We start from the raw sequence: 13,514 nt of genomic DNA, 5'->3' as shown, positions 1-13,514 counted from the left end.
TTACCAGTAGCATCTCTCCCAACACTGACGGTGTTAATGTAACTGCAGTGGAAGACCGGTGACCCTCTCAGGATGAGGTCCTTTAGGCTTGAGTAGTAAGGTACGTTTGGTGAAAGTGTTGCTTTATACCACCCATAGGATGTACTCAAAACAGTGGACACTGACAGTTTGGAACTTTGTGATGATGCTATGCTGTTCTTTTCGCCTAGTATAATGTTCTTGTAACACATGTATAAATTTTTGTCTTTGGCTGTGATGTGATGCTGAATTGTCAGAAGATTTAATATTTGCATGCATGCTCCGACAGAGCCTTTTGTGAATGGATGAGATTTTTTGAAAACATTTTTCAAACTTTTTGTTTTTGTTTTGTACAGGTTTTTGTGCAAGTGTTTTGTGCTTAATTTCATAAACACAATCATGTTCTTTGAATTCTGATGATAAACATGATTGTGTCTATTAAGACCTGGAACACACCTGTAACCTCATGGTGGAACAGGAGTTCCCTCCTGCATTTACCCTTTGTTACACATCCTTACATATGCTGCAAAACTTTGGCAAACTGCAGGCAATGCAGACAGTAGCCTGTTTTGCTACTGTTGCACTACATTGTCATGACATACATAAACGCTTCCATAAATCCATTTCAGTTGAAAACTACACAGAAACCTTTGTCGTCACTACAATGCATCGACCATCAGCATAAACCTTAAGACTAAAGTAGTTGTAGGATTGCTTACCAAATACTGTGTAGAGATCAGTGGTTTAGTCTTCTCCCTTGATAATGCAGGAGGATGAACAGCCTTGTCCCAACTGTATATATGTATGTAAACTATGTGTCTATATGTCTGTTTTCACTATAACCTGTGTCTATACAAGTAAATAAAATGGTTTATTAACTTATTTATGGCTTATGTTCTGGTTATTTAGTTGATAGTTCGCCCTTGTTTAACCTTATAATGTCAAGTGTATCACATTTAATACATAGGATTTTGAGACCTCTACATCATCAGTTTTTGTACCTGTAATAGCTAAATAAATTGCACAAAAATCTGGGATGTAGCAAATATACAAATAAAAATGTATATGTGCAAATTGATATTTTTATTATTTGCTAAAATGTTCAATTAGAGATACAAAAAAAAAATCTGTAAATTATTTCATGATTTAGTCTTTAACATCACTGAATTTAGGTTTTTATACACAAATTTGAGCCATCACACTGGACTTCCTTCAGAAGTCAGAAATTCTGTTCATGAATGCAAGTAAATAACTCATTTGGCATCTTATTTTGCAGAAATAAGTCAAACATGAAAGATAAGCATGGTGCATCGATAAAGACTGCATTTAAGTGCTCTGTGGCAGCCCTAGCCAATGAATGATTATAGCTTACATTTCATTCCAAAGTCACACATAATATACAATTCACAATATTTTTGACATTCACAGGATAACTTAAGCTCAGAGAATCATGCCTATCATCTGGGTGGCTTTTCAAGTGTTTAGCATGAATTGACTTGTCATTAAACATGACTGATGTTTGAAGTGTTTAAATAGATTGGTGGGTATTCTGGTGTAAGCGAAGAAGCAACAGGTTCCTCTGTGTTTTGTCTCTGTTGCTGATAGGTTCTATTTCCTTCCGAGCCGTGTTTCTTATTGTCCTGTGGAGATCTCCATGAAAGCCCAACGGCCTCCTCTGGCGGTAGTGTTACAGGAATAGGAGGTGGGGCAACTTGTGGTGGTTTGATGTCATGGCTCCTGTAGCGGGGAAGATCATACAACAAATCTGTAGCTCTTCTCTCATCTGGTGAAGCAGAGGGGAGATGTAATCGTGGCAGGGGTTTGATGTCTGGCTCAGACTTGCGATAATAAACACCGGTGTCAACTTGTGGACTGTGGTCATCAGCTGTAGGAGATACATCCCCACTGAAATCCACCGTGTCCCACATTTTTCTCTCTGATGATATGACTTTTAGGGCACTGAGGCCTTTTCTTTCCTTCCTATCAGAGAGCAAAATAGGGCTTGGATTCTCATATGTGGTGTTGGGTGAGTTGTAAAGCCTGTGAAGAGCACCTCCGGATGCAGAAGAAGTACTATTGGCACTAATGGATGAGAATTTATGTGTTGGCTTTACATCTGATTTCCAACTGTCTTGCTTTATTTTAACGTCACTTTTGATGCTGGAGGAGTACAGCTGGGGAAGTTCTGGTTTTGCAGGTGAAGCCTGCTGTGGAGGTGTTGTATTCAGACCCGTCTTTAGTGCTGGTGTAGAGATTTTAGACAGATGATGACCAACACCAGTCCATTTTATCTCTGGTGGTATATCTGCATTTGCATTGTGTCTTTGTTCAGTCCTTCTCCTTACTTCATCCTCAAAGCTCAGACTGGATACTCTCTTTGGAGCAAGTGATGAATTTCTGTCCTTTTCACTTTCCTGTGCAACATTTACCATTTGGGTCTTGCCACTGGGGGAGAAAGAACTATCAGATAGCGATGAAGTTTTCATAATTGAACGCTTATAGATTGGAAAGTCAACATATGTCATGCCTGGAGGAGCTCTATTTTCTGTTATCTCATCTTCACTGCTGCTGCTGCTGGAAGAGGAATCAGAGGGTTTCACATGTTTGTTTTCAGGATTCAGAGAAGAGGAGTCTGGCAGAGGTGATGAGGGATATTTGGATGGTTGAGAACTCGGTGATGTGATTTCAAGGCGCTTTCTAAATCGGGAAAAACCAAGATTCATTGTGGCCCATCGTGACTGGAGCTCAGAGTTTATCTCTGGTGTTGTGCTGAAGTTGTCTTTTCGATTTTCCGTCAACTCATCTGTTATAACAACATACTTTTCTAATGTAATATTGGAATCTTTCTTTGAAATGTGAGGAAGCTTAAACAGTGTAGAAGTTGGAGAGCCTAAGTTGCTAGCCATTTTAACAGGCTGGTCTGTAGTCCGACCTTCACTCTCATCACTGCTGGAGGAGGACTTAGGTGAACGTGTCTTGATATCCAGATGCTTTTTGACATAGGGGATAGTGCTGAGGCCTATTTCAGGCAATCTTGAATCTGGTTTAATTGCAACTGGGCGGTTTCTTAAATCTTCCATCCCCTCCTCATCTGAGCTGCTTGATGTGTAAATAGGATCATGACGTTTGGTTTGAGATTGTTGAAACCCCGTTGAGCCCAAACTCTGCTTCTTTGTCTGGCCCCTTTTTTCATCTTCACTGTCACTACTTGAAGATGACTCAGAAGCTGATAATACTGATTTGATGTCTGCAGTATGATGAACATATTGGGTTTTTGTGTAAAGCAAATCAGTTTCTTGCCTTGGACTATATATATCTTCTTGCTCCTGTTTCTTTATGTGTTTCGTTGTTTCCTCCTCACTGTCACTGCTAGAAGATGTGTCAGATTCTTTTGATGGTGCTTTGATATCTAGGCGGCGTTTAATGTGAGGAATGTGTAGAAGATCAATGGTAGGCCACTTTGCATTTGGATCGGGACTCTTTGTTTGAGATTCTCTGAATGGGCGGGGTGGAATGCCCAACTTTCCTGGAACCTGCTGCACTTTGTGGCCTGCTTCATCATCACTTTCACTACTAGAAGATGAACTAGAGGCTGATGAAGGTTCTTTGATATCTGAATCTTTCTTGATACTCCTGGGACGCTCAGGAGGAATGGCAGGCCTTCTTATGTCATGCTCACGACTGGCTTTTTGAGATGACCGATTTGGAAGAATTGGAATATGTACAGCTCCATGGTCTTGTTTCTTTACTGTTTCCTCCTCACTGTCACTGCTAGAAGATGTGTCCGAATCTACAGATGGTGCTTTGATATCTAGGCACCGCTTAATGTGAGGAATGTGTAGAAGATCAATGGTAGGCCACTTTGCATTTGGATCAGGACTCCTTGTTTGAGATTCTTTGAATGGGCGGGGTGGAATGCCCAACTTTCCTGGACTCTGCTGCACTTTGTGGCCTGCTTCATCATCACTTTCACTACTAGAAGATGAACTAGAGGCTGATGAAGGTTCTTTGGCATCTGAATCTTTCTTGATACTCCTGGGACGCTCAGGAGGAATGGCAGGCCTTCGAATATTATCCTCTTGATTTATTTTTTGAGATGACCTGTTTGGAACAATTGGCATATATATACCTCCTTGCTCCTGTTTCTTTATGTGTTTCGTTGTTTCCTCCTCACTGTCACTGCTAGAAGATGTGTCAGATTCTTTTGATGGTGCTTTGATATCTAAGCGGCGTTTAATGTGAGGAATGTGTAGAAGATCAATGGTAGGCCACTTTGCATTTGGATCAGGACTCCTTGTTTGAGATTCTTTGAATGGGCGGGGTGGAATGCCCAACTTTCCTGGACTCTGCTGCCCTTTGTGGCCTGCTTCATCATCACTTTCACTACTAGAAGATGAACTAGAGGCTGATGAAGGTTCTTTGATATCTAAATCTTTCTTGATACTCCTGGGACACTCAGGAGGAATGGCAGGCCTTCGAATATTATCCTCTTGATTTATTTTTTGAGATGACCTGTCTGGAACAATTGGCATATATATACCTCCTTGCTCCTGTTTCTTTATGTGTTTCGTTGTTTCCTCCTCACTTTCACTGCTAGAAGTTGTGTCAGAACCTACTGCTACTGATGATGCTTTGATATCTAGGCGCCGCTTAATGTGAGGAATGTGTAGAAGATCAATGGTAGGCCACTTTGCATTTGGATCAGGACTCTTTGTTTGAGATTCTCTGAATGGGCGGGGTGGAATGCTCAACTTTCCTGGAACCTGCTGCCCTTTGTGGCCTGCTTCATCATCACTTTCACTACTAGAAGATGAACTAGAGGCTGATGAAGGTTCTTTGATATCTGAATCTTTCTTGATACTCCTGGGACGCTCAGGAGGAATGGCAGGCCTTCGAATATTATCCTCTTGATTTATTTTTTGAGATGACCTGTTTGGAACAATTGGCATATATATACCTCCTTGCTCCTGTTTCTTTATGTGTTTCGTTGTTTCCTCCTCACTGTCACTGCTAGAAGATGTGTCAGATTCTTTTGATGGTGCTTTGATATCTAGGCGGCGTTTAATGTGAGGAATGTGTAGAAGATCAATGGTAGGCCACTTTGCATTTGGATCAGGACTCTTTGTTTGAGATTCTTTGAATGGGCGGGGTGGAATGTCCAACTTTCCTGGAACCTGCTGCACTTTGTGGCCTGCTTCATCATCACTTTCACTACTAGAAGATGAACTAGAGGCTGATGAAGGTTCTTTGAGATCTAAATCTTTCTTGATACTCCTGGGACGCTCAGGAGGAATGGCAGGCCTTCTTATGTCATGCTCACGACTGGCTTTTTGAGATGACCGATTTGGAAGAATTGGAATATGTACAGCTCCATGGTCTTGTTTCTTTACTGTTTCCTCCTCACTGTCACTGCTAGAAGATGTGTCCGAATCTACAGATGGTGCTTTGATATCTAGGCGCCGCTTAATGTGAGGAATGTGTAGAAGATCAATGGTAGGCCACTTTGCATTTGGATCAGGACTCCTTGTTTGAGATTCTTTGAATGGGCGGGGTGGAATGCCCAACTTTCCTGGACTCTGCTGCACTTTGTGGCCTGCTTCATCATCACTTTCACTACTAGAAGATGAACTAGAGGCTGATGAAGGTTCTTTGGCATCTGAATCTTTCTTGATACTCCTGGGACGCTCAGGAGGAATGGCAGGCCTTCGAATATTATCCTCTTGATTTATTTTTTGAGATGACCTGTTTGGAACAATTGGCATATATATACCTCCTTGCTCCTGTTTCTTTATGTGTTTCGTTGTTTCCTCCTCACTGTCACTGCTAGAAGATGTGTCAGATTCTTTTGATGGTGCTTTGATATCTAAGCGGCGTTTAATGTGAGGAATGTGTAGAAGATCAATGGTAGGCCACTTTGCATTTGGATCAGGACTCCTTGTTTGAGATTCTTTGAATGGGCGGGGTGGAATGCCCAACTTTCCTGGACTCTGCTGCCCTTTGTGGCCTGCTTCATCATCACTTTCACTACTAGAAGATGAACTAGAGGCTGATGAAGGTTCTTTGATATCTAAATCTTTCTTGATACTCCTGGGACACTCAGGAGGAATGGCAGGCCTTCGAATATTATCCTCTTGATTTATTTTTTGAGATGACCTGTCTGGAACAATTGGCATATATATACCTCCTTGCTCCTGTTTCTTTATGTGTTTCGTTGTTTCCTCCTCACTTTCACTGCTAGAAGTTGTGTCAGAACCTACTGCTACTGATGATGCTTTGATATCTAGGCGCCGCTTAATGTGAGGAATGTGTAGAAGATCAATGGTAGGCCACTTTGCATTTGGATCAGGACTCTTTGTTTGAGATTCTTTGAATGGGCGGGGTGGAATGCCCAACTTTCCTGGAACCTGCTGCACTTTGTGGCCTGCTTCATCATCACTTTCACTACTAGAAGATGAACTAGAGGCTGATGAAGGTTCTTTGGCATCTGAATCTTTCTTGATACTCCTGGGACGCTCAGGAGGAATGGCAGGCCTTCGAATATTATCCTCTTGATTTATTTTTTGAGATGACCTGTTTGGAACAATTGGCATATATATACCTCCTTGCTCCTGTTTCTTTATGTGTTTCGTTGTTTCCTCCTCACTGTCACTGCTAGAAGATGTGTCAGATTCTTTTGATGGTGCTTTGATATCTAGGCGGCGTTTAATGTGAGGAATGTGTAGAAGATCAATGGTAGGCCACTTTGCATTTGGATCAGGACTCTTTGTTTGAGATTCTTTGAATGGGCGGGGTGGAATGTCCAACTTTCCGGGAACCTGCTGCACTTTGTGGCCTGCTTCATCATCACTTTCACTACTAGAAGATGAACTAGAGGCTGATGAAGGTTCTTTGAGATCTAAATCTTTCTTGATACTCCTGGGACGCTCAGGAGGAATGGCAGGCCTTTGAATATTATCCTCTTGATTTATTTTTTGAGATGACCTATTTGGAACAATTGGCATATATATACCTCCTTGCTCCTGTTTCTTTATGTGTTTCGTTGTTTCCTCCTCACTGTCACTGCTAGAAGTTGTGTCAGAACCTACTGCTACTGATGATGCTTTGATATCTAGGCGCCGCTTAATGTGAGGAATGTGTAGAAGATCAATGGTAGGCCACTTTGCATTTGGATCAGGACTCTTTGTTTGAGATTCTTTGAATGGGCGGGGTGGAATGCCCAACTTTCCTGGAACCTGCTGCACTTTGTGGCCTGCTTCATCATCACTTTCACTACTAGAAGATGAACTAGAGGCTGATGAAGGTTCTTTGAGATCTAAATCTTTCTTGATACTCCTGGGACGCTCAGGAGGAATGGCAGGCTTTCGAATATTATCCTCTTGATTAATTTTTTGAGATGACCTATTTGGAACAATTGGCATATATATACCTCCTTGCTCCTGTTTCTTTATGTGTTTCGTTGTTTCCTCCTCACTTTCACTGCTAGAAGTTGTGTCAGAACCTACTGCTACTGATGATGCTTTGATATCTAGGCGCCGCTTAATGTGAGGAATGTGTAGAAGATCAATGGTAGGCCACTTTGCATTTGGATCAGGACTCTTTGTTTGAGATTCTTTGAATGGGCAGGGTGGAATGCCCAACTTTCCTGGAACCTGCTGCACTTTGTGGCCTGCTTCATCATCACTTTCACTACTAGAAGATGAACTAGAGGCTGATGAAGGTTCTTTGATATCTGAATCTTTCCTCATGCTTCTGGAAGATGAATTTGACTCCGGTAATGGAGCAGTGATGTGTGAATGCTCTTTGATTTGGCTTTTTCTGTCTATACTTGAGTGTACTTTGGAATCTGCTTCACTGTCACTGCTGGAAGAGGATGAATCTCTTATAGATAGTGAAGGTGCTTTGGCATCCAGATTCTTACTCTGACTGGTATCCGAATAGACATCATGCCACTTTGTCCGCGGCTTTGGTTTAACTTTCACTGTGCTATCTTTATCAATTTCTAGCTTAACTGTGTGCTGGTCTGGCTCCTTATCACTGTCACTGGAATCGGAGGAAAACGAGTGCTCTGGTTTCACTGCAGGCTTGATTTGCTGGTCAGAGTTGGCTTTGTAAAGTGTAGACTCATCCTCACTGCTGTTTGAGCTGGAACTGGACACAGAATCCCGCTTGTGTTTTTTGGAAGGGGTTGCCACAGTAAGTTTTGACTTATTAGAAGAACCAATTATACTGCCTGACCTGGGAGATGGACTTTGAACAGAATCACTAAATTCAAATAGTTCTTCATTCTCCTCTAAATAACCAGGGTCTGTTGTGTGTGGTGACCATGGCTCAGAGGTAAATCCAGGCATTTTACTTTTGCCTTCTAGTGATCTTTGTGGCACCTCTTCTTTTGTAAGTATTGAGAAATCAGTTTTCTGTTGAAAAGGGTCCTTTGTCACCTTAGGAGCCTTAGGCATTGTGTGGTGCTCTTTGAATTCTTTTTCAGATAGTGAAGAATCAGAGCTTGAAGAAGATAGGCTTCTCTTTTCCTCTAGTTCAACAGGATCTGGGATGGGTTCAAACTCCATGTTGTGCCTATGTCCAGCAGTAGTGTGATCTCTGCCATCATTTAGTCTACCCTCTGAATTGCTCTGATGTGAGCTACTTTCATTTCCTGAATCTTCAGGAGTATGTTTAATATTCTGAGCCTCACTAACTTCACAATCAATCACTACATCATTATTGATGCTTTCCGGATTGCCACTGACTACAGTATCATAGTACTGTACGTTGCCATGTTCTCTGTAGTCTACAGTGGTAAATGTGACTCTCCTTTCCCTGTGATGTCCTGTCCTTTCTAGTTCCTCTCCAGTGGAAAAGGCCTCATTGTCATATTGTGTTTGTTCTACAGAGACTGCAGAGTTAGTTTCACGGGACCGTGTATTGATGTTCTTTTCGGTGACTCTTTTCCAAAGAGCATCAATACACGGTCTTGCAAGGACTCCAAGGATAAAGGCAATTAGAAATGTGATGAAAATAGATAGACACACAGCCAGTGCCAAGTCAGACTGAGTAACTGCTCCAGCTCCTGGACTTGTCCCATTACGTACACTCTTTGTGGGGCCTGCTTGGATTATGTATTGGCTGGTTTCAGACAAACTTCTAGGTTTTCTTCTTGCACCACCTATTTTACTGATTTGGAGGTTAAAAACAGACACAACCTGTTTTTCTTTAGACACACACACATACAGTCCCGTGTCACTCTCTGTGATGTCACTGATGAGCAGACCACCATCAGACTGGTTCACAGACATTTGACCATTGGGCGTCCACCACACTGAGTCTGGAAAAGATCACATTGATATGCAGTATTATCAGTTTAAATTGCTAAATATGCATTAAACATTTTTGCATCATTTTGATGTATTACCTTCTGCTGAACAGGACAGCAGTATCTCAGAGCCCCTGTGGACTGTCACATCCTGATGGAGCTCTGGGATGTTACCAGTACTGAGGCAGTTCAGTTCATCATCCTGCAGCTGAAGCAGATCTCTGCCTGAGAGGGTGGATGGAGAAGCACACATGATGCTCCAGACCTGCAGGCCTCTGTTGCTGTCAAAGGCTATCCGCCGTCTTAGACTGTGCATCCTGCAGTCACACTGCCACCTGTTTCCAAGCAGCCTAACTTCTGTTCCAATGTTTTGCAGGGTGAGGTACATTAAAGGATGGATGCTGGTCAACATGTTGAAGCTCAGATCTAGGACCTTTGAGGGCAATATAATATTTATGATGAGTTTGACTGGCAAAACAAATTGCAATTTAGATATTGACATTATCAGTTAGTTAGAGTAGGCATCAAGGTTTTAAGTCTAGCTTTTGAACAGATATCTGAAAAACAATCACCTGTATTTACACAAAAAGGCCCCAAAATACAAAAACAAACAACAACAACAACAACAACAAATGGTCTTACTTTGAGCTGTGGTAAATCCTGAAACATCTGTGGATGGAGACTTGTGATGAGGTTATGTTGTAAGTGTAACTCTTTCAGTTGCTGAAGATGGCTAAGTTCTCCCAGTCGTAGAGTTGAGATCCTGTTGAAAGAGAGTTGCAGAACCTCCAAGGATTCAATACCCTCCAGCCCTGAATGACAGAAAATCAGAGTTGCATTTAGAGATTACTGGGTAGCTCCCATAGACAGCAAGACATGTATTCTGTATTCCAGATTTTCAGTAATAACAACAAGTTTGTCTGGCTCTTGTCCTCTCTGTCAATTTGCTTGCAGGTCTGCCATATTAACACGGCTGACATTATATAATGTGAAACATAAGCCTCAATCAGTGTGGAGCTCATCAATGAAAAACAAAATCAAATTGTTTTGTTTTCACAATGAATAGTGTTACAATATGTCTATTTTTGGCCATTTTCTGCTGGCTCCTCCTTTTCAGTAGAGACAATCTCCCTGAGACTGCTGTGCTGAGGAAAAGCACTGTGGATCTGTGCTTCATTAGAGAGGCACTGGTTTTGTGATCTGAATACCAAATAGAACAGGGTCTATGATTGTCAACAGAGCTCTTGCTAAGTAAATAGGCGGTCTATACATTCCATTAGAAGACTTATAGTGAATGGTTTCCTTTGAAACACTCACATGTTCAACCAAGGAGAAAGAGGAGAAACATGACAATGCCCAGGAAAAGTGGCATTGTGTGATTCACAACATTCCATAATTTCATTGTACATGTATAATGACACTAAAGGGCTGTTCTGTTGTATTCTATTTCCACCTTTTTAGGGAAATGTCGATTAACAACTGTGACTGGTTGGAGGCTGTACAGGGGAACTACGTGAGGTGGTTTATTTCTGCCTGGAGCAAAGTACTAAAGATAAAGCATATCAGTGGGGTGGTTTGTTTATATGAAAAGAACAGTAACTGACATGCATAAATCTCACAGATTTATTACACTATGGACTTTGAGGTAAACCCACCTGAACATGGTGGCAAGGTGGACCAATCTTTCCAGTGTGACTCATGGACATTTCTCAATGACATTCCATGAGGAAATTAAAGGTGTGCCTTTAAGGAGTGTGCAACTTTACCATTATATATTATTACCTAATATTAAAGATAACAATAAGTTATGGCCCAATTAACTAGTGTGAACAAATTGTCTCATAATCTGGAAGTCTGGAATCTGGAAGTCAAAACACTTTTAGATGTTTACAAGAGACTTGCACGACTAATTCCATACTGAAGGTTAAATTTAATATGTCAGTTTTTCTACCACCTGTTTATGTTCCACCCAAGATAACAGTCAGCCATAGTCATGTAACCAACCTCAAAATGTACTGGGTGTGGTTTATGAATACTATGTAATATTGTTATATCGCTGCAATTTGCAAGACCAGTATGTTAGGATGGGTTGCTACTCATATTGGCTGAGAATTGTGCTGATATTAACGTCTAAGATTTTGTGATTGTAGTTTGTAGGATTATTAAATTCTGCAGTATGTGCAAGTTCAACAGAATTGTAAAGTACAGTAAGTATATTTACTAAAGCACTGTAATGAAGAACAGTTTTCAGGTAGTTTTACTTTTGCTTGAGTCAACCTTCTTCTCTTTATACTTAGATTTCATTACATTTTTGTGGGAAATGTTACACTTGTAGTGGATTGTTATAAACAAATGGTTGACACATTAAAGGAAAATCTTTAACCTTTGATCCTACTGTAAAACGAAAAGTGGCTTCTTACTCTGGGAGACGTATTTTGCTTACATGGTTTGATTCCCCTTACTAGGAAGGTTTTCTCAAGAGAGTGATGTCTTTCAGGATGATAATATCAACAAAAAATGTGCATTATGGACGCAAAATGACACATGAATATTAAATGGATGTTAACTAAACTAAACACCAAACAATTCTGGAGCAACAGTGTTAGAAAGCATGCGCTGCTATCATCATTTGGACACCAAATGATATGATGGATTTAAAAGTAATGATTTTTCATCCTTCCAATAGATACCTGTTGAATCAATGCTAAACACGTATATTTTTTTCCCTTACTAAGAAGCTGCCTTGAGTTTTACAGCAAAAATTAGCTACAAACTTAAACTGCTGCTAATGTTATGCACGATCTATTCGTGCTAAATTGTACTTTTTATCATTTTTTTCCAGTTCTTTCTTATTACAGCAGTTTAAATATTTTCCCTTGCATGAGATGAAAGTTTGATGAAAATTCACCAGAAAACACAATTCTTCTATAGAAGATGAGTGTTGTTGAAGCACTGGGAAATACTGCACTGCATATATAATGCTAAGTGATATTGAAATCTTTTAAAACACCTGCAGATTCACCTGGCAGTGAAATTACTTTTAAATGAAATTAATTACATTTTTCAGGTTTTCAGTTAGTGCTGACTGGTAGCAGTTTTTATCCGTGTGAAAATGTGTATGTTTATGTGCTTTGACAGTGTTTTATTTATTAGTTTACAACCATATAGCACTGACTCACCCTCTGGGAGTTGGCGTAGCTGATTCATCTCAACAGAGAGCAGCTGCAGGGTGGGGGCCCAAGATACACATTTCCATCTGGTCCAAGGTCTTGAGCGATATTTATCTCTAAGATGTTGACCCCTGAGGTTTCTTCCAGTGCACAGGGACAAACGTGTGATACTGTTGTTTCCCAGCCACACACTCCTGAGATTATAATGTGGCTGGTGAAATGTTACAGATTTGAGGAGGTTATGAGAAAAGTCCAGCTCCGTGACAGAGTCCTGGATGTGCTGGGGCACCGAGGAAAGGCCAGCTGAGGAACAGTTCAACAGGAAAGCACTCTGACAGGTGCAGGACTGCAGACATGCAGGTGAGGAAGAGGAGCAGAGAAGCGAAGACACAAGGACTAACACAGCGGCCAAAAAAGGCCCCTGCGGTGCTGCCATCACAAGCTGCCCTGAGAGTACAGATTGTCACATTGCACTTAGAAATAAATTAAAAAGGAAGAACTATTTTTGCTTCACAGATAGGTTTAAATTAGCATTCACGGCAATAAAAATGAAGCTATTACATGAACATGAGGTCTACGTTATAATAGGTGATGAGCCCAACCTAAACACTATGCAATCTGAATATGTAAGTTTATTTTTTTGAAAGACAACCTAATGGACACACATCTAAAAGTATTTATATATTTACCCATAAAAGGTTTTTCTCTTTTTCAAAAACCTCGGGTTACGCTCATCACCAGTGATGGGTTAAAAAAGGTTAAATATAAAAGTAAACACACAGTAAATGAACTGAAGACTCACCTGTGCATCCACTCTTTGCCAAACTGACATGAAACCTTGTGACTCTTCACACCCGGAGAGCTTTACTTCAGCTGTCTCAAGCAAGTTCTGATCGAAGTCTGAGGTGTATTTTGCTGCGTCTAGCTTAACACGTCCCTGCCCAAAGAAGCTGCTCTGCGATTCATACAATCATTTACACATCTGGTTAATGTCTTACTGTCACAGTCTTACTGTG

General features: G+C 40.9%; 1 protein-coding gene across 1 annotated transcript; it reads right to left on the bottom strand.

Annotated features, from left to right (window-relative positions):
* Positions 1 to 1,520: 1,520 nt before the first annotated feature.
* lrrc66 (leucine rich repeat containing 66) lies at positions 1,521 to 12,934 on the bottom strand. Its single transcript, XM_085347885.1, has 5 exons — positions 12,508 to 12,934; positions 9,971 to 10,140; positions 9,428 to 9,761; positions 4,081 to 9,340; positions 1,521 to 3,678 (listed from the first exon to the last, which is right to left on the bottom strand). Exons 1-5 carry the CDS (start codon positions 12,932 to 12,934, stop codon positions 1,521 to 1,523), a joined length of 8,349 nt encoding a protein of 2,782 aa, XP_085204011.1.
* Between the last annotated feature and the right edge of the window lie 580 nt (positions 12,935 to 13,514).

The sequence above is a fragment of the Diplotaxodon limnothrissa genome, linkage group LG23, assembly GCF_057381915.1.
Source record: "Diplotaxodon limnothrissa isolate DT_005_m linkage group LG23, D_limnothrissa_male_GT1.1, whole genome shotgun sequence".
NCBI classification, from domain to species: domain Eukaryota; kingdom Metazoa; phylum Chordata; class Actinopteri; order Cichliformes; family Cichlidae; genus Diplotaxodon; species Diplotaxodon limnothrissa.
Note: the sequence above shows the minus strand (reverse complement) of the source record. Positions and strands in the feature narration are given on the sequence as shown.